Source organism: Corvus moneduloides, chromosome 5 (genome assembly GCF_009650955.1).
Source record: "Corvus moneduloides isolate bCorMon1 chromosome 5, bCorMon1.pri, whole genome shotgun sequence".
Taxonomy (NCBI): Eukaryota; Metazoa; Chordata; class Aves; order Passeriformes; family Corvidae; genus Corvus; species Corvus moneduloides.
In genome coordinates, this window is record NC_045480.1 from 61,565,571 (window position 1) to 61,587,160 (window position 21,590).

A 21,590-nucleotide genomic window follows, 5' to 3' on the forward strand; every position below is an offset into this window, starting at 1 on the left:
TGGCTGGTACAAAAACAAACCTACAGATTTCTGATCCAGAACACCAAAACAACACAGTATAGAGAAACAGCCCAGCTGGGGCCAAGCATACGTGCTATTGCATTACGCACCCCTGGTGTTTATTTACAAAGCAAGTCAAGTTGGGCTGCCATCCCCCCTTAAACGTGTACTTTTCATGCCCAGAAATTGTCCTTGGATCAAGTTCCTGGTGGGAGGAGTGTGTAAAGCAGCCATGCCTGAAGGATCTGTGGCCAGCAGGCTTCTCCAGCACATCTTCCCAGAGGTGAAACACAGGTGTGAAGGGCTTGTCCACAGCTGCTGTGGGCTCTGAGATACCCGAGACAACAGTGGGAGTTTGGCACCTGTGTCGCAGGCAGAGTGGGAGCTTCAGACAAAGTTTATTACAGAAGCCTTCCCATTAAGTCACAAGGTGTGGAAATAACCCCCTTGCTTTTTGAACTCCTCAAAGAGGAGCCTAGTGCAGCTGGATCCAATCTTGGGCCGCACACTTTGCCAATGGTTTATGTCCAAGGGATTATACAGGTGTAATTGAGCCTTTATACAACTTTGTCCAGCAGGATTAAGGGTGGAAAACCAAATATATTTTTAAAAATAAAACGAATTATTCATTTAAATTGGTTGCAATAATGATAATCATTAAAAAAAAAAAGGCTTAATCAGAATTATTTGCAGCACAGTATAGGTAGCTAAAATTACTAGTATAGTGCACTGGTTTTGAAGCAATATTGAAGCATTTATAATAAAGCAATTATATTGAAGCAATTATGTTTAAGTCCTTGAGCTTACAGGTTTTTTAGAAGGGGAAGACCTTCATAGAAGCTGGCAGTGCTCCTGTCATCAGCTGACAGTCATCAATGGAACATTGTAACCAGGGACATAGCAAGCAGCAGCTTGGACCATCAACAAGCTGTCTAGATACATACAAATTGTTCTCAAAGAAAATAGTTGTCTTTGGATGTGTGCACAACCTGCTGCTCTTTCAACCTTCAAAGCATTGAAATAATGACATTTTAAGCAAAACATCCAGCTGAGTCCGTCCTGAGCAACAGAAGTCCTTGCACCCCAAACAGTGCCTGTTTCCTTTTCCCTATACAACACATGCTATCACAAGAACTACAAAGCTTATGCCTTCAGCATTTCCCCCTAAAAATCAGTGACTACACTGTGACGAAGCGAACAAGCACTTCTGAGTGATCAAACCAAGGGTTTTACACCCACCTGTTAAAAGAAATCTGTCTACCAGCAGAATCTAACATAGATGAGCAGAGTTGATTATATTTAAATCAATTAAAAATTTATTTATTATTAAATTCAGAGAAAATGGAACCTTATACAACAAAAACTATATACACAAGGAAAAAAACCTCTTTATACCACCTATCCCTCCAAAATCTATCTAAGTCTGTCTTGAAAAATAGAACTACTTATATATAAATGGGATGGTATTCTTCTGGAGTGAGGTCTTCCCTGCAGGTTGGGCAAAAGCTGCCAGTCTGAAGGGCAACAGGAAGGCACTGACTGCAAAAGATATGGCCACACAGTGTTGACAAAACCATTCGTCCACTTCGCATAATCTGGAAGACAGGAAATCACAGCAGGAAAGAATTTCAGTCTGCTGCTTTTCTGGCAGCAGGCAAATAGGATTTGGAGTATCTGCAGTCTGTCAGTTACTGCTGAATAATGAGGAACATGTAGATCTGGCAGTGCCTCCTTGGCAAGGGTTTCTCCCTCTACGTACACCAACAAGAAGTAACTTTTACAGCTCCAAAGCAAGGTCTATGCTTCACACCAGCTGCCCACAGCATCCCACATGAGCCAACTGGCTTGCACAGCTCCCCCTCTGCCTCATTCCCCTCCCACAAAGCTGGAAGGATGACAACATGTGGGTCCTTACCTGTGGGTAAAAATCCATGCAGATCGGGCACCTAATAGTAGCTGCTGGCCAAGCACTAGAGAGAACAGAACCAGAAAGAACATGCTGCTGTTTATGTCACCACACATCGAGGGTCACTGGCACATAAAAAGTCACGTAATCATCCAACTGCACTGAGCAGCCATGACACATTTCCTTTGGAGAACCCTGCACAACCTTAACTCTCTCTTAACAGTTTGCTGTATGTAATAATGAGTGTGGGTCTCCCTGTCCCAAAGGAAACAGCATCTTGGTTTTCATTGGGAGGAGGATGCAGTCAGGCACCCTGCTCTAAGATTTGAAGTATCAGCAGCCTCCAGCACTGGGCAGACTATATATGGCAGCATTTATGTCCAACGGGTCATCAATAACAGCTTTGTAGCTAAAGCATCGAGCCGTCCTCTGGAAAGCATCACTTCTAGAATGGAACAAGGTCTGACACTACAGTGAGACTGCAGACAGCTCTGGCAAGAAAAGGACCCTTTGCTCAGTGTTAAGTGCTGCTCTTCAGCCTCGCCTACACAGAGCAGGAAGGCACATGCTGTAACAGAGAAGCTTGAGATCAAAGGAAAAAATCATGCCTTTTTTGTATTAACTTCTCTCCTATGTTGCCTTTCAGTAATCCAAAAGGCTCAAAGCACACCAGCTTTATTAAAACCTGCACAGAATTTGTCCGTCTGCTGCTAAGCCATCAATACCAATGAAAATACTTCCTTATCTAACAGCTCTACTAGAGCCTGGCATGAAAATATAATGCAATGCATTGTGAGCTATGGCCTGTGACTAATCACCCTTTCTTGCTATACCCCCAGACTTGTCTTTAAGGTTGTATGCAAGGTTGTCCATCTGCCTTGGGCTGCCTTACTCTCCTAAAGTAAAAATGGTATCATTTGATCATCATGCAGCATGGGATGTGGTTGTCATTGAGAGAGAGAAATAAGTAGAGTAAGTGAAGGTTTCAAAGATAAGCCACGCCACAGCAGTAAAACTTAGTCTTGTCTGTATGAAAAACAAAAGTCAAAATTCAATGTTTGGTAGTCATGGGGCATACGTACTCTGAACTTTCCGTGTCCTCTTCTGATGAATCCTCTTCTTCAGATGCAGAATCAGTCACAGACACATCGCTATCTGTTGCTTCATCTCCATCATCATTACTCCATACAGAGCTGTCTGACAGGCTTCTTTGTTGTTCACACTCTGCAATTTAATTTTGATAACTTAGATCTATTATTTACTCTTTCCCCCAGAACTGTTTTCGGAATGTGTTATTATAAATGGTCTGTAATGGTTCCTATTTGAAACAGACCCTATTCAACTGGCTTCAAAGCAATCTTAAACAAACTACTTCCCTAAATATTGAGGCTGAACCTTCCACACATTGTGACTATTCTGCTACAGACCAACACAAGACATTTGCTCTATTCACCTTACAAACATCTAAAAATGTTACCTGAGAGATTCTCAGTGTCATATGTTTCACAAGTTACACTACCTGTGAACAAATCTGCCTTATAAAGGGAAGCTCCCTCACACAATTCTTACTAACAGGGTCTATAATTTGAAAATTATAACACATACAATTCAAAGGAGAGCAATTTTTAATGGCCTGGTCTGTAACACCCAAAAGGTGAGAACTGCTGTTTGCTTTTTAATTCTCAGAATACACATGCAACAGTGATCTCTGCAACTCCTGTATACATGTAAAAATAATCAAGCACTAATCAATTAAAATAACAGAAAATGCCACCAAATTAAAGTTTCTTTCTACATAAGTATTGAGCTACAACTTCTGTTCTGGGGATTTTTCACTGTGTTTGATAGCAGCTATCAGACACAGATGGGATCCGTTCTCTAAGACACTGGCCAGAGGCTTTAACACTGTCCTTTGCCTTTTGCTAAATGCAGTTTCAATCCCTGCTGCTCAAGATGGTTGGAAAGGACATAGAAAAACTAATGATTATATTTATAACAATTCCATCAGCTATAAAACGTAAACTCACCTTCAAGAAGCTTGCATCAGTGCATATGGGAAAAGAGAAAAAAGAAAATACAATTAGATTTTGTTGTGCAGCCCTGGTGCTACATACCCAACAGCAGGTCAGCAAAACAACTGCAGCAGAACAGATGAAGAATTTTAGGCTATAGCCATCTAATTTTGGTTAAGAATATTAAAAGTAGTAGCCAAACAGCTGCTGCCCTGAAAACAAATAAGAGGTTGCTGTTGGTTCTCTCCCCACTGTTGGAATAGGGTAGAATCAGAGGCAGCTTAGGAACCACCTGAACACCCTCCTCCCTCCTCCCTTTTCAGTTCTCTAACTGGATTTAGGCTGGAGGTGTTTCTTTCCCTCAATTTTCCCCAAACAGGAAAATTCATAGTAGATGAACTGAGGAAAAGAAAAAGAAGAAGAGGAGAAACCAAAGTGGCTTAGGAGGAAAGAATTCCAGCTTGCTGCTCTATGGGCACCAGGCAAATAGGATTTGAATATCTGCAATCTGTCAGTAGCTGCTAGAATAATGAGGAATCCACAGATCTGCCAGTGCCACCTTGGCAGGGGTTTCTCCCTCAGTGCACACCAGCAAGAAGTGACTTGGAGGGATGAGCTACTTGGAACTTCAAAGCAAGGGCTGTGCTTCAAGCCAGCTGCCCTCAGCATCCCATGCTGGCCAGCTGAGCTGTGCAGTTCCCTCTCTGCCCCATGCCCCTCCCACAAAACAGAAATTATGACAACTCATGGATCCTTACCTCTGAGAACTCATCCGTCCAGCTTGAGAAACTAGCAGCACTTGATGACCATGTACTAGAGAGAACACAACCAGAAAGAACATGCAGCATGCAGCCATTAATTTCACCACACATCGAGGGCTACTGATATATCAAATGTCAGGAATTAAAACATCCCCTTCTCTGATTTAGCAACATCCCAGCCCAGTAACACAATCATTCCAAGAACTCCTACATACTGCAAGCATTTCAGTGTATCTCAAGCCATTATGTAAGATGCATTCATTAATGACCTCATGAACCGAGAAGAAAGGTTTCTGCTGGATTTTGCTGGGATTTCTTTTTTTTTTAAGTAGTCCTCTTCCAGACAGGCCACTATATTTTAGGTCTGAAGTTTTTGCATAATATTAAGCAAACTCAAACTTTAGCAAAAGACTCTTTCCACCCTATGTCAGAAATTAGACTTGAGAGAGACACTTTATCCCTCACATACCTATTGCTGTTTCTTCCTTCCTCTTCATCATCACTTGCCAGTAGCAGGACTGAATTATATGCTGCTCTGGAAGCAAGTGGGTGCTGCTGGTTTTGCTCCAGCTTCTGCAACAGGGTAGAAACAGAGGCAGTTTAGGAACCACCTACACACTCTCCACCCTGCTCCCCCAGTTCCATGACTGGATTTGGGCTGTACATGTTTCTTCCCCTCTTTCTCCCCCAAATGGGCAACTTCATCTGTGATAGCCACAAACAATTGGTGTTAGATGAACAGCTGCTGAAGAAAGGAAACCACATCAGGGATTGGGAGTAAGGAATTCCAGTTTTCTTCTCTATGGGCAGCAGGCAAATAAGACTTGGAATATCTGCAATCTGTCAGTTGCTGCTAAATAACGAGGAATCCACAGATCTGGCAGTGCCATCTTGATAAGGGTTTCTCCCTCAACACACACCACCAAGAAGTGACTTGGAGGGATGTGTAAACTGGAACTTCAAAGCAAGGGCTGTGCTTCAAGCCAGCTGCCCATTAGCCAGATGAGTCCCATAGCTCCCTCTCTGCCCTATTCTCCTCCCACAGAAAATGAAAGGATGATGACGTGGATTCTTACCCATAAGAAGCAATCCGCGTGAAGCACACTTGTTAGGGGACCAAAGAGCCTTGTGGTGGAGTGGACAGAACAAGAAAAATATACAGCCATTATTTTCACCACATAACAAGGGTTACTGATAAATAAAATGTCAGAAATTAAGTATCTCCTATTCTGATCTAGAAACATCCCAGCCCAGCAACACAAGCATTCCAAGAACTTCTAGGTACTGCAAACATTTCAACATATCCCAAGCCACAGTGTAAGATACAATCAATAATGTCTTCATGAACAGAAAAGTTTCTGATGGATTTTATGGTTTTGTTTTGTTTTTTACTTAGTTCTCCTCCATACAGGCCACTATATTCCAGCTATGAAGTTTTTGCACAGGATTAAACAGGACTTAAAATCTTGGCAAAAACCTGTTGCTACACTGTCAGAAATCAGACTTTGGAGAGACACTTTATCTGTCACATACCCATCATTATCTCTCAGTTCTTCATCATCATCATTGGCCAGTAGTGCAACTGAATCATCCACTACTATGGAGAGAAGTGGAAGCTCCTGGTACTGCTCCCACTGCTGCAACAAAGCAGAAAGAGTAGCAACTTAAAAAACATCTGAAAACCCTCCTCCTTGCTTCCCCGTTTCAGTTCCCTAACTGAACTTAGGCTGCAGGCAAATCTTTCCCTCTTTCTCCCCGAAACAGGCAAATTCAGTTATGTTATCCACAAAAACTTCATATTGGGTGAAGAGCTGATGAAGAAAGAAAACCAGACAGGGATCGGGAGGAAAGAATTCCAGCTTGCTGCTCTATGGGCACCAGGCAAATAGGATTTGAATATCTGCAATCTGTCAGTAGCTGCTAGAATAATGAGGAATCCACAGATCTGCCAGTGCCACCTTGGCAGGGGTTTCTCCCTCAGTGCACACCAGCAAGAAGTGACTTGGAGGGATGAGCTACTTGGAACTTCAAAGCAAGGGCTGTGCTTCAAGCCAGCTGCCCTCAGCATCCCATGCTGGCCAGCTGAGCTGTGCAGTTCCCTCTCTGCCCCATGCCCCTCCCACAAAACAGAAATTATGACAACTCATGGATCCTTACCTCTGAGAACTCATCCGTCCAGCTTGAGAAACTAGCAGCACTTGATGACCATGTACTAGAGAGAACACAACCAGAAAGAACATGCAGCATGCAGCCATTAATTTCACCACACATCGAGGGCTACTGATATATCAAATGTCAGGAATTAAAACATCCCCTTCTCTGATTTAGCAACATCCCAGCCCAGCAACATAATCATTCAAAAAACTTTTATGTACTGCAAGCATTTCAGCATATCTCAAGCCATGATATAAATACATTCATTAATGGCTTCATGAACAGAGAAGAAAGGTTTCTGCTGGATTTTGCTGGGATTTTTTTATTTAGTTAGTTTTCTTCTAGACAGGATATTATATTCTATGTCTGAAGTTTTTGCACAGAATTAAGCAGAACCCAAAAACTTGACAAAAACCTTTTTCTACCCTGTGCCAGAAATTAGACCTTAGAGATACACTTTATCTCTCACATACCCATCACTGTCTCTTGGTGATGATCCCATGTCTCTTGGTGGTGACCCATCATCACTGTCTCTTGGTGATGATCCCATGTCTCTTGGTGGTGACCCATCATCACTGCCTCTTGGTGATGATCCCATGTCTCTTGGTGGTGACCCATCATCACTGTCTCTTGGTGATGATCCTGTGTCTCTTGGTGGTGATCCATCATCACTGTCTCTTGGTGATGATGATTCCACATCATCAACACTTGCCAGTAGCACGATCAACTCATCTACTGCTCTGGAAACAAGTGGGTGCTGCTCGTTCTGCTCCCCCTGCTAGAACGGGTTGGAAACAGAGGTAACTTAGGAATCTCCTGAACACCTTCAACCCTCCTCATCTCTTTCAGTTCCCTGACTGGATTTAGGTGGAAGTGTTTCTTTCCCTCTTTCTCCCACAAATGGGCAAATTCAGCTGTGATAGTCATAAAGCCTTAGTATGAGATGAACAGCTGCTGAAGAAAAGACCCAATCCCAAACCCACTCTTATTTTTGCAGAATTGGAGCTGGGTTATGCAGATTCTTCCATAAAGTTCGAGGTCTTCTCCTATTCCTGCTGCATGTTTCTGCTTCACACGGCAGCGGTAGCGTCCCAAACTCAATGGATAAAATACCCTGTAGGCTGGATCTTTTTAAAATACTTCTTAGAATAATAAATAGAACTGGATTAATAAACTTTAAATACTTATTGGGAGTAATAAACAGTTTGTACCCCAGAGTTGTGCTTGGTACCTCAGTGACAGGAGTACCTCAAACCAGTGTTGCAGCTAAACACTTCATATTTGGGAAATCAAAGGCTTCCTGCCCTCTCATATTTTTGTTTTCTTTAAATCACTGACCTATATCTTGTGTATCTCTAGAACAGCTTCAGCTTTAAATTGGCTCCTTCTGTTCCATTTCCCATGATTGCTAAACATTCTTTCCAAGTTTTTGAGCAACAAGGTCTTTTAAATTACTCTTCCACAGTCTGCAAGTGATACTCAGAGATGCTGATGCATCCACACGTGCATTTGGGGTTAACTGGGAGCTCTCTCTAAAGTAGGTAAGTCAGAGCTGTGTTTCAGCCCTGAATGGCAGACAATTTGGATGCCAGAAGACAGGCCTAACAGCACAAGAGAAAACTAATTTGACTGTGAGATGGAGAGAAGTGTGTCATTCACTACTTACCACAACATTGCCAAAATCATTTCCAGTTAGATTGATGTCTTCAGACTCAGGAGAGTCAGCTGTGACACCTATGAATTCTTCACCAGCTGAAAACCAGAATGTTAGAATCAAGATCAGAAATTGCAGAGGAATGAAATGGGCAGCCCTAGCAAAACAGGCTGAGGTAGGATTCAACTATGCCCTGAGTCTCTTCTCTTCAGGAATGTGTCCAACATTTCACTCAAGCTTTGCTCTCAACAGTCCACAGGAGAGCATTACCAGCCCAAGGAACAGTGGCTGAGCTCCTCACACAGCTCTGCTGGATGACAGCAGCTTGGAGGAGGTACACACCAACACAAGATTCATCTAACATCAGGGAATGTTTATCACACTGGAAAAAACCCAAACCAAAGCTGGAATCATAGCAGGTATCCTAATTTTACAGTACCATACTGTACATGTTCCACAGCTAATGACAAATTTTCCTTATCTGCTTCCAGCTTGGGAGATCCCAACCTTAGTTTGCCACCCTGTGTAGTGGCAGCTGGGCAAAGTGCCAGCTGCTCAGAGTAGACATTCAGGTGTTTGAGCAGCACTTGGACCTTTGCATCACAGCTATTGTAGCTGTATCCCATTAGTGCAAATGTATGGCAGCTCAGTAACAAACCCATGTGCTTGTCAGGAGCCTTGCTGTTTAGAGATGCCATACTAGGTGCTTCCTAAAATCGCAGGTTTCCCTTCCTCCCCACTAAAGGGCCTAGAGACTGGCAAACACACACATTTGGCTGGACCCCAACCCTCCAGAAGCAGTTTCTCTTCTTACCAAGCTCAAAAGAAAGTGTACCACTTTCTTCAAGGTCTGCTGGCTCTGGCTCTGAAGCTTCACCCGTGCTAGAAGCCAGCAGCCTGCTCCGTTTCTGAGCTTGACCGAAATCATCTGCTTCTCCACGGCGCTTTCGCTGATTCTAAGAGGGAGCAAAGCCTTAGCATTTTCTGTGGGAGTAAGGGTAACATGGCCCTCATTTTTGCAACAGCAATGAAAGCAGGAGAGTACAGAAAACACTCATGCAAAGGCTGGAATAAGCATCAAATTGTGCTACAGGTCATTCCTCCCTGAGTGCATCGCATCGCATCAAGGAAAAGGCATCCCCTGATCTCTTACGAGCTGTCTCACCAAGAAAAAGCCCAGCTCAAAGGCTTGAAAATGAGGAGACCAGTTTACAATTTTATCAGGTCATTGTTCGCACTGTAAGCATTTCTGAAATATTGTTAGCACCCAGAGAGATTCAAAATCTTCAGTCTCCCAAAATATGAAGTTACATGAAGTCTTAATAGGCTTCTGTTCCGGTGCATTTGCTACAAACTCTTTAAATCCTTTCTGGGAGTACCCCAGACAACGTGTTTTAGGAATCAGATCTGCATTGAGAAGTAAAGTACTCACTGTGCTCATGCTGTTTTGTGACCTAAAACCACTGCAAGAGTAAGCAGGACAGGCACCAGAGAAGGAATGTCAGAGAAGCTACAGCGATTGATGCCTTAGATTCCTTTAGGTAGCACACTGCTACAAAGCCCTGATTTCCAGAGGTCAGAGAACAATGTTCTTCCAAACCTACCAGAAGAGAAGAGAGGAGATTACCTATCTGGAATACCTGTTCTCTTAAATACTACCCCTGCTCCAGGATTCCCATCCCTGAGTCACCAGTTTCTGTACCAGTTCAGTACTGGAGCCTCAGACACCTGCAGCTGGGCCAGCAGCCCAGAACAGCCCCTCAGCATCAGAAACCTTTTAAAAAATAATCTACACTTACGTGTGTAGCCAGTCAAGAGTTTTTCTCACAAATGTCAGCAAATCACCTTCTGTTCCCACCGGGGATGGAGAAGCTGGACACAACGCAGAGGAGACGGACACTGTGCGTCTGCTTCCCAGCAGAGGATCCATCAACTGACTTAACGTACCCCAGGTCACCTGAGTGCCCTGGGATGGAATCATGGTGGCAACAGTTTGGTGGTGGCAACATTCTATTAACTGTAGCAGAAGCACCCGCATGGTTTCCCAGAATGCTTAGGCTCAGAAGGGGCCTTAAATATCAGCTGGTTCCAATCTCCTGCCATGGACAGGGACACCATCCACCACATCAGGGTGCGCGGGACCCTGGCCAGCCTGGCCTTCCAGGGACAGGGCATCCACAGCTTCTCTTCTCCTCCGTGTTTTTAGTCTGTGGCTGAAAACTCTCATGAGACTGTTTTAACTTTAATCCCCAGTAAGTAGAAATTAAAATTAAAACAAAAGATTTTGGTGATGGGTTGGGTTTATTTCTAAACTGGTGAAAGTCTAACAATTTATATTCTTATTTAAAGCCTTTGAAGTCTTGAAGTTTTCAGGTGTTCAACTATTCCTCTGCTGAGCACTTTGCAAGAGGATTGGGTAGAGATTTGCTCTGCTCCTGGGGATAGCACCTTCCTCTTGAGGCCTGCTCTACTATGAAAGGCAACACAGCAAGAAAAGTGAAATTAAAATTCAGTTTTTCTTCTAGCCAGTCTTCCACTGGATCAGCGTTCAAAGGGTTTGGCTGGCGCTCCTGAGAGCAGCAGCAAACCCCTGCCAGCCCTGCTGGACACAGGGATGCTCTTCATCCCCTAGTCCTGTGGGTGCTTTTGGGTGTGGGGAGGATGGTGCAAATTCATCAGTGCTGTGGATAGCATATGGATATTTTCAGCTCATACTCTACATGAGGAGGATCATTTCTTAAAATAATTTCTCTGTTGATACAACTGTTGCTTTTAGGTAATTGGCAAAGTGTTGAGTGTTTAAAGATGGATGGGGATAACTTTCTCATTTTTCTCAGTCCTGTGGAAATTCAATCAAAGGCTGGTTTGGGTCATCATACTCACACCCTTCATTTGTCATATTCAGTGCCTGGCACGAGGTACTTATTCACATATTAAATACGTATTTGGAGTTGCTCTAGCACCTTAGCACTTTTATTTCAAGCATTAAATCTCCTTTAGGATTTTTATTATCTAAAACTTTGCCCTTTGGACCCAACAATTTTGGAAAGCAGGAGTGTTTAAGCTGAGATGAAGCACAAGTGGATTTACTGGCATATGAAATATCCCATGTGTTAAGGCAGGGAGCCTGTTCACTCACTCTACAGGTACAGCTGAGGTTGGCTGAGTGGACTCAGCCCCACTTGTATTTTGGGGAGAAGTTGGATGGCTTTTAGCAGGAATGTGTCAATGGGGATAAGGGAGGAGGGAGCAGTGAGAAAAAGGAGGGTCAGTTTTTAGTAAGCCAAACATTTGAAGGCTGTCAGGCTTGATCTTCCTCATCACTGCTGGACAATGGCAACAGGGGGCTGGAAGACTTTATTTTTGTAAGGCCCAACACTTTTAAATTAAAGTGATGAATATTGAAAATATTCATCACTTGGTGGTGGGAGGGAGATACAGCTCCTGCCCCTTCTCTGCCCATTGCAGGGAAGCTGAAAAGGCCACATACCTATTTTATTTCCTCCCATGCAGGCCAGCTTTGAAGCAAGGTGTAAGATCTCTGAAACACCCCTTGCCATTCCATTTCATGACAGAAGTTTTTATCTATCAATTTCCCAAACTTAAAAGATTAATTATAGCTAGCAGCCTAAGCTGAACCCAGACTGACTGGCTTGGTATATTAATCACCTGGAGGAATGGCATCAGGATTTTCACATGATGGCTACAGTTTGCCAGGATTTTTTGGCAGGAGAAGTTTTTTTCCAGAGAACCTCAGGAAGTGAGAAACCCACATTTCACTGGCCAGGGATTGTCAGCTCTGTACTCTCTCAAGTCAGGGGTACCCTGATGATCAGCGCAAGGCCCATAAAGTAACTCAAGAAGAGTGAATGTAGGTAGGATGCCATACACCCAAGTATCCAACTGCAGGGCAATTGCTCCCCAAAGCAACCCTGCAGACCAGTCCCTCTAAATCCACTATGAGGATGCAGGGAAATAGGCAAGGATTACCAAAAGAGATCCCAAATAGATTATATTTTTTACTAATCTCACTGAGATTTGCATTTCACTCCATGTGTCAAAATGTGCCTTTGCTTGGTTGTGACTTCAGAGCATGTTTCCCAAAATGTTTAGAAGGAAGTGCTGGTGGATGGTCTATTAGAGACTGTTCAGAGTAAGTGAAAACATTTTTGAAGCCCCCTGATGGTAGGCAGTACTGTGTGGCTTCTTCTGCAGAAGAAAAACCCAGGTAAGTTTCTTATTGCCGGGGCTGCTTTGCACCCTCCTCAATGGCAGTAAGTGCTTCTCTAGGCAATGGATTGAGGCTTCAGGGTATCTTCCATCCTCCAAAAACCTGGATGTGCTCAGGCCCTCTCCAGTTGCCCAGCATTGGCTGCCAGCTTAGGAGCAGGAAGGCTGAGCACTGGGAGGAGGGGTTTTCTGGGGGTGTGCACAGTATTTCAGTCCCTCTCAGTGCCTGGTCTTTGGTGTGGGATGAAAATGGGTCTCACTGAGTAACTACACCAGGTGAGGAAGAAAATCATTACTGTCCTGTAGCTGTGCTCCTTCTCTTTTGAGAGGTGCTGCTTTCAGCTGCTCCCTCTGTCTACTTTTGCCCCCTTCTGAAAAACCATGATGCTACAACAGGGAAGGCACCCTTGTCTCTCTGGGCTGCGCCCGCTGCCACCACACTGTGAAAGAATCTGAGAAGAGTTATTTGTGATGGGCACCACCTGCCTCCTCCATGCAGCCAGCACTGAGCTCTGTACCTGAAAGCATACCATTCAAAACGTCATTTGAATGGTTCCTCAAAGCTCCTCATTGGTTTTTAGACTTCTTTCAAAAAGCATTTCAGCAGTTTTTTGCAACCTCACTGGCCTGAAGAAGCAGTATGTACCCATACTTGCCTGGCCACATGCCCACAATTAGTGCTCATAAGAGTAGCTGGGATTGTTAGGGGCAATTTATTTTTTGTTCTGTACCCTCAGAAGGTACATATCACTCTTCACTTGGGTTCACTAACTCACAGGGTGGGATGAAAGACCCTAAATCCCTTCAGCAACAGCCTCTACTGTCCCAGTGTGAAGAAACACATGTAGATTAATCACTGTTTCCCTTGATTAAAAAACAAAGACCAACATATGGAACAGAAGAGAAATGTATATTTATTAAAAGTCTAAATTAAATCTTCAAAAACACACAGCTCAGCAGGGCCAAAGAGCAAAGGGTCCCAGAGGAACACCTCCCAGACCTGGTGACTACCTCTAGCCCAGCTGTAAGCTTGCTGTGGGTGTTTGAGCATGAGGGGTGGGCAGTGTCACCCTGCCAACTCCCACTCTGACAGCCCTCATCTGCTCTCCCTTCACTGCAAGGAGAGACCAGCTCCCCGCTTTGCTCCAATACTCTGGGAAAACCCTTTCCTAGGGAAACGCAGTTTTACGTTCAGTGGCCACTCGTGCTATTTGGCAGGTGAGTTTTGGAAGAGCAGAGCCAGGCACCATTGTGGTGCTGAGCAGGGGGCTTGGGATGAGCATCCCAAAATACCATATTATTCCAGATGTAGAGCCAGAGTCACAGCACAAAAATTCCAGGTGCTTTAGCAGCAACTGTGCAAGGAAGTAATGCTGGTTTACAAATGTATGCCATTTATACCTGAACTAGCCAGTTTTATACCTGACCTTGCCATTCAGGCAGGGGTCCCTAGGACCTCGGGGAAACAGTGCGACAAGAGGGCAGCAGTGCCAACGCCAGCATTAGGCAAAGCTGGGCATCATTCAACAGGCACAAAAGACTCCCAGCAACAGGCTTTTTATTCCACTAGATGGTGCCCAGCCCTTGCTTAAGGATGTTGCTTAATCGTTTGGACAAGGGTGTGGTCAGGACTGAGGATGGAGGTACCTGGGCACTAAGCCGGGGCTGCAAACTCCTTAGTTCCAACCCTGCCAGTGGCGAGACCCCAAAACCACCCTCTTAATTTATCAGGCAATCATGCCTAGCCCTAGATCCCCAGAGCACTGCCACAGTCCATCAGTCTTGGGGTGTGATATGCCGTGACAATTCTAGGGGTGAGTCACCCAGCCCAGATGGGCAGCGGCCCTGCAGCACCTTTCAGTCTGAGACAGATGGACCAGCGCAGGAGGTCCGTGAGCCTTTGGGGGTCTTCTGCATGCTGCCCCGAGCCTGGGAAACTGCAGGCAAATCCCTGCCACAGGCTGCCTAAATCTCCATGTCCCTGCAGTGCTGGCACCAAGCTACACAGAGCAGCTTCCCAGGAGACACTAGGGCCTGATGCCCTGGCGGGGGCATAGTGGGCTCATGTAATTGTTGACCTTTTCTGCTGGAGAGCATGAGCAGTAGCAAAGCAGAGTCCCGAGAGCTGGTGTTAACTGTTAGCACCAGTGAGACACACAGTGTTATCCTGGTCCTGGTGCTCCAGCATGAATCAACCATGTATGATCCCTAAGTACCAAGCTGCCATGAGAAGCTGTGGATGTCCCATCCCTGGAAGTGTTGAAGGCCAGGTTGGATGGGACTTTGAGCAACCTGATCTAGTGGGTGGCATCCCTGCCCATGTCAGGGGAGTTGGAACTAGATGATCTTTATGGTCCCTTCCAACCCAAACCATCCTGTGATTCTATGGCCTGTAACAGGATCTGCCACCTCCCTGTGTGCAGGTGTGCAGAGGGCACACCTGTGGGTACTTCACTGTGGGTACTTCACTGACATTGTGGCTGCTCCTGGCTGCTCCCACCTGCTCCCTGCATGGGCACAGCCCTGGTGGTAAGCCCCCCCAGCATGTGCTGAGGCAGCACCCCTCCCCTTGAGGCTTGACACCTCTCCCACTGTGCCGTTCACTCCGGCATGCTGCTGAACATGCCTGTTTTAGCAGCTTCTCGGACAGAAAAAGCAACCTGCAATTGCATAAACAGTGATTAACTTGGGGCATCACTGACACCATGGCTCCAGCATGTCGAAGCCCAGCCTGGTCCACGTGCAGGGGCCAGCAGCAGGAATGGTGGTGGCATAGCCAGGGTCTTATGGTGCTCCTGGAAAGACGGTGTGGCCAGGAAATGCACCATCAGGAGGGCGCGATGGGGACTTCTCACTGGATGAGGTGGATGAGCCAAGGGGGAGGATGCTCTGTGGGCCTCCCCAGCAAGCCCAGAGAGGCTGGTGGGCCTGAGCAAGAGCTAGTAGGGTTCAATACCCCAAGGGAGGGATGTGTGGGGGTTGTTGGCCGAATTGCAGCCCCACAGATGGTTGGGCCAGGGAAGTGCTGGGGCCAGAAATCCCCTTATGCCCAGGGGCCAGCCCACCCCCAGCACACTGCTTGTGGCAGAGAGACTGCCTGAAGTCCCGTTGCAAACACCAGAGTCAGCAGATCCTCAGATACAGAAATGCCTTTATTTCTCCAGTAGCTGGAAGTGAAACCGTGAGGACAGAGGCTTTTTCTCACTGCTTCTTTACTTGTTTTGCATCAGTGCACAAACACCGCTACCCTATGCCATGTAGCATGGCTGCTGTTCCCTGGCTGTCTAGCACAGCACACCCACACATCCCTGCTGCTGTGCCATGTGCAGCCTCCCCCAAATTAACAGCAGATCGCATGAAACAGCGATTTTTGGCTCCTGGGCTGTGAAGCACCGTGTGCCCCCCAGCAACCTGCCCCTCACCCAGGCGAGAGCAGAGCCCGTGGCGGGGACGCCAAGGGGGAAAACGCGGCATGTGGGACCCCCCAACTCCACCGCTGGAGCCTGCCGGGGTGGATACCAGCCGCGCCTCAGAGGGGCCCCTGGATCCAGCGGCCTTGGGGGTACCCTGGGGATCCCCACCCTGAGGGCTGCAGTCCCATCTGTCCGCTCTCACTCTGACTGCCCTGGTCCCCCTCGGAGGACTGGCTGCTGTCGGCGCTCCCGGGGCCGGGGTAGGGGCCGTGGGGGCCGCCGCCCGCCCCGCCGAGGCTGTAAAAGGCCCGCTCGCGGACGTGGAGCTCGTCAGCGCGTTTCACCTGGTCCAGCTGCCTGCTGCGGCCCAGCGTCGCGAGCGTGCCCGGCGCCCCAGCCCCCAGCCTCCTGCCGTGGTGCCCGGGAATGCGGCCGTCCCCGGCCCCTGGCACTGCTCCCCCGCTCTCGCCGCCTCGGCCCCGCTCCCGGCCCCTGCCTGCTACCGTGCTGTCCATGTCGTGCCCTGCCTGTGGAGTGGGGCTAGCCCCTGCTTTGATGGCCTGCGACCTGCCCCCAGCATTGCCATCATAGCCGCCAACACTGGTCTGGGCTCCGCTCGACGCCCAGCTGCTGGGTTTCCCACCTGGGGATGGTGCTTTGTCCGTCCTGGGTGTCTTGTCCAGCCCTGCTCCCCCTGGACGGACCCTCACCCCTGCCCCGGGCCGTCCCTTCACACGGGGGGATTGGGAGGTGGCTGTCCCCACTTCCCCGCTCCCTCCCCTGCCCAGCACAGTGCTCATGCCTGCCTTGCGGCTGCTGGCTGTCACCGACGGGGTGGTGCGGTCTGCCTCGGTAGCGGCCAGGAGGATGCTGGCCCCTTCGGCTGGGACAGTGACAGCGGCCTCCGTGTTACCCCACTGGCGGGGGGTCGTGGTAGCCACATGTCCTGGCTTCCCCTTGAACCTCTGCCCCTCTCCTCCCACCTCATCATCGTCTTTCCTACGGATGCTGGACACTGTGGGGCTGGTAATGTCACCACTAGTGACTCTCCAGGGGACAGGGGTTACCAGTCCTCCATCAACACCCATGGTGGTGGCACCTTTCTCATCCTCTCCAGTAGGATGGCCATCCCTGGGGCTGCTGGTGACACTGTCCCCACGGGTTGGGGCGGCTGTGGTGGCCGGTCGTTCGGGCTGGCTGTGAGCAGGGATGCTGTCATCGTCACCACCACTGGGTGTCCCAGTGACGCCCAGCCTGGGCAGGGGGCTGCTGGTTCCCTCAGACGGGATGCCGTCATCCTCGTTACCCACTGTGGCACCGGCCAGGGTAGTTTCCTGCTCCCCCACGTGGATTTTGGCCCTCCCAATGAAGATGTTGACTTCGTCATTTTTGTCCGGAGAGACCTGGGTGAAGCTGGTTGCCCCGTCTGTGCTGCCCAGGCTCCCACGGGTGATGGTGACACTGCCCGAGTCAGGGATGTAAGCATATTCATCCACACCAGCGGTATCCACTTGGACATCCTCAGTCTTCTCAGTGACAGAGAACAAAGCGATGCCTCCTGTCCCTGTACCTCGCCTGACACCCTCCTGCCCTTGGCCAGAAACAGTGGCCTCCCCGCTGCCCTCATCCCCTGCCACTCTGGTGGTAGGGGCCCTCCCCCTCCCGGTAGTCATGGCGCCCTCCGCTGGAACCACTCTGGGGTCACCATCATCCTTGTCCTCACTCTTGACACTGGACCTGTTCCCCACCACAGCCTGACTGGGGCGTTCACCCTGAGGAAGAATGGGAACACCGCCATCAACTTCCACCACCAAATCCAGATCGCCACTGCCCTCTGAGCTGGACAGGGTGGGACCTGTGCCACCACCACTGCCACGTGCTCGCGTGCCAGTGCCAGGATGAGGACTGGGACCATCCCTGCCAATGCCCGGGGTGCTGCGGTTTTCAGCCTTGAGGACAATCCCATACTCAATTACTTCAGTGCTGCTGTTGTCACTGTGTTCTGGGGCTGTCCTGGCCTCTGGTGGCTCCCGCCTGGCATTGTCCTCATCCAACCGGCGGCTGGGGATGATACTCTGGTGGTCAGCCTCTTCTTTCTGTGCAGTACACACAATGGAGAGGTCAGGGACAGCCCTGGTGATGGATGGCTGCTGGGAGCACTGCAGCCAGGCCAGGGTCCCACAGTGTCCCCTGGCCACATCCTCACCTTTATCTGTGTCTGGTTCCTCCGTGTTGAGAATGAGTAGACGTATTTGAAAATGTAGAAGCCATGCTTGGCGTTGCAGCCTTTCAGAAGTATCTGGTGGGGAAGAAAAAAACGAAAGCCACAATTTTCTTATGAAATGCATTGGCAAGAGTTCCTCTGTCTGTGCCTGGCACTGCAGTAGGGTCCCACTGGTACCCACTGAGGCCCCAGGATGTGGCAGAGGGATACCTACCCGGTGCTGTCCCACACAGTTCCCAGAAGCTCCCCCAGGAAGCGGTGGTGGCACCTGTGGGCAGCAAAACACATGCAAGAGCTGAGGCATCAAACACTGCCCCAGAATCCAGGCAGCTGCCAGTGTCCACTGCTGGCCACCCAGTGGTCAGGGAAGGGTGGGAAAACTGCACTGATAAGCCAATACATTTGCAGGCACTACCTGGGGTGCTGACTTAAAGATAGCCATAGTAGGAAAGGTCAAAACCCCATTTCCAGGGTCTGAAAAGTATTGTGAATTTTGCTGCAGCATGATTGTATTGCATGCTAGTTTTCATAGGGTATTTTTGGTCTGCAAATAACCTTTTCCTGGAGTCTGCTGCAGAGTATTTTACTGCAGAGCATTTTTAATACACAGCACCATTGCTCACACCAGAATGCTTCAACTAACTGCTTGGATCTGCCTGTGATGGGAATCCAGAGCTGGTTAACTGGTGGTGTTTCCCAGTATTTAGTGGGCAACTGAGCAGCAACATCTGTGCCTGCACAGCCAGGTTTCTGTACATGCTTGCAGGCTTCCAGCTCTCCCTGATTATCCTGGCATCTTTTGGAGGGTATTGGCCAATGTATCCCTCAGGATTGGGGGACCTGCTGGTGGGAGCATCCTGTGAGCCCCACAAAGCCACTTCAGGCATTCCCTATGTGCCATAGCGAGAGATGGCCCCATGGAGGGAAGTCCTTTTTGATTTCAGCAAAATTAATCACTGAAACATCCCAAGCTCAGCTGAAGGGTCAGAAACACACCCCAAAGTATGGAATATTCGTAGGTTGTTCCATTGTTTGTGAACAGTACCAAAGGTCAAATTACAGCTCTGGTTACACAGCATAGTATTAACTCTCTTCTGTGCCCCTATCTGAAAAGCAAATCTGTGCTGATTTATTGCCTTCCCCTGGGCTGCCCCACTACAGACTGGGTTGTGAGAGCTTGCTCTGGGGGGTAGAAGACACGCGGGAGGGGCCTATCCCTCAGGGAAATGGGATTTGGGAGAGGCCCATCCCTCAGGGAAATGGGAATTCCCTCCTCCTTACCCTGACAAAAAAGCAAGCCTTTTCTAGGAGCAGACTTTCACTCTACCTGTGTATTTAGTACGCTGAGCAACAGTTATGCAGGACAAAAATGGCTGCTATTATATTCATGTTAGTTTGCCTATTTTTTAGTTAAATCTCTCAAAATTTCACATTAGGAGAGCTGGAAAATAATTGAGGGTGCCTCTCTGACCGCTGTTACCCACACAGGTAAGATGAGCATCCTTCCCGCACCTCTTTTCCTGTGGCTTGGCTCAGCCTGTTCCCAGGCCAAAAGCACTGGGCAGAGCCCAGATCCACAGAAATCCAGGAGAAGAGGTACAGCTGCCCAGACAGGCTCTTGTGCAATGCCCTGATTGCTAAACTGAAGGGACATGCTCAGCCACCTCAGTGCTAATATATATTTTTCCTGCTGGGCTCATCTCTGCTGTTGACCTTAATCCCCTTCCCAAACAACAGAGGTGGTGTACACAACTACAACCCATAGTTGCTGAAAGCATGCAGGGATGCAGCAGGTAGTATGCCTCATGCTTCCAGCAGCATGTTGGGAATCCAGGAAAAGCCATACTTACAGGTGTGGCGAGGGCTGTGCTGAGCAGGCACAGGCACAGGCAGACGAGGGATATTTGCATCTTGGTCTGCTCCTGGAGGCACAAAGTGAAGCATCACTGGAGTTTGTCTTCCTGGGACTTGTGGTCCTCAATAGTCCTGGTTAGCAGCAACCTCAAAGTTCCCACTATCCCAAAGCTCCCATGGCGGTATGCTCCAGTGACCCCAGCTTTTCCCAGGCTTTGCGGTGGCCCTTGGCATTGTCTTGCCTGTCTGCATGCCGCACAGCAAGGCCAATGCTCTCTTACCATGTGTGTAGGGCACGGCCAGCAGCTCCGAGTGGACACTCTGACACCAGCTATTAAAGATTCCTAACTCTTTCTGTCAAAGCAGCTTGGGTGGATATTTGCAATTAATGATCCCCCAAAGTTTCTACAAGCTAAGCCATTCATAAATCCAAATTAAGAAAGTGGCAGGCTTTTACAGCATTGATAAATGGCAGGAGGCAATAGCTCCATTGGGCAATAATTCTCATTTCACCCAACCTCCCTGGCTTGGGCTTGCAGGTGCATCCCAGAGACTATTTTCAGCCATACCAGCATTTCTACAGGAAGCACCAGAAGGACATTCATGCACAAGGATCAGCACTACAAAGCAATGTAAGCTCAAGAGATGTGCACAGCCAAGGATCGGGATGTCTCCATCCACACTGTGGCTTACCTAGAGTGAAAGCAGGAGAATGCCTGCTCAGGGGTAGCAGAGCTGAAGGGTTAGAAAGAGACAGGGCAGGAAGCTAGGTAAGAAGATTACCTTTCCCCGTCGGAGGCAGGTCCCAGTGGCAGACCGTGGAGCCTGTGCCCACTTTGCTGAAATTTAAAGTTGGCCCCGGGTGCGGAGAGCCAATCAGCTCCTGCCCAAGGACATTTGTCAGCTCTGGCAGCACCCGCAGATAACCAGGGAGAGTAATTTCCAGCTAAAAATGTGTTTGTGGTGAAAGACAGCTATCAAATGTTCCACCTGGCTGGATAAACAGAAAGCACAGTTTATAAATATCTGTTCTGAAGGCAAAATTGCTTGATGATTAGAGCAGATCTTAGTGTGGCACATGTCCAGCTTGGTTATTGATAAGAGGGTGTGCAGTGGGTCTTGGCTTGCTCACTGTGACCAACATGGGAAAGCCGGCAGGGCTGAAGAAAGGGAAGGGCAATATCCAGAGCCAGGCCTGGTTCTGGCCCTTTGGCACAGAAGGGCAGTATTGGCCAAGCTGAGAGCCACCACCATGCTGTGTCTTCTGACACTTGCTTTTTGGGTTTCAATCTCAACCCCTCCGAGCTAAACCTGTGCAAGTGCAGAGTGGCAAAAAAGAAAAAAAATCTATTTTTCCATGCACTGCTTGCACAGGTCCCTTT

General features: G+C 48.0%; 2 protein-coding genes across 3 annotated transcripts; both read right to left on the reverse strand.

Annotated features, from left to right (window-relative positions):
• Positions 1-572: 572 nt before the first annotated feature.
• LOC116444810 lies at positions 573-7,012 on the reverse strand. Of its 2 annotated transcripts, none has more exons than XM_032110504.1 (9): positions 6,837-7,012; positions 6,213-6,313; positions 5,756-5,804; positions 5,149-5,252; positions 4,677-4,731; positions 3,934-3,943; positions 2,989-3,130; positions 1,916-1,970; positions 573-1,595 (listed from the first exon to the last, which is right to left on the reverse strand). In XM_032110504.1, the coding sequence occupies exons 1-9, from the start codon at positions 6,948-6,950 to the stop codon at positions 1,446-1,448; spliced, it is 780 nt and encodes a 259-aa protein (XP_031966395.1). In that variant the 5' UTR covers positions 6,951-7,012; the 3' UTR covers positions 573-1,445. The 2 variants fall into 2 exon arrangements, with proteins under 2 accessions (XP_031966395.1, XP_031966394.1); XM_032110503.1 differs by having other exon boundaries at positions 576-1,595; positions 6,213-6,316.
• An 8,836-nt stretch (positions 7,013-15,848) lies between these two features.
• On the reverse strand, positions 15,849-21,515 carry MEPE (matrix extracellular phosphoglycoprotein). Its single transcript, XM_032110569.1, has 4 exons — positions 20,205-21,515; positions 18,569-18,622; positions 18,337-18,429; positions 15,849-18,226 (listed from the first exon to the last, which is right to left on the reverse strand). The coding sequence occupies exons 1-4, from the start codon at positions 20,262-20,264 to the stop codon at positions 16,247-16,249; spliced, it is 2,187 nt and encodes a 728-aa protein (XP_031966460.1). The 5' UTR covers positions 20,265-21,515; the 3' UTR covers positions 15,849-16,246.
• Between the last annotated feature and the right edge of the window lie 75 nt (positions 21,516-21,590).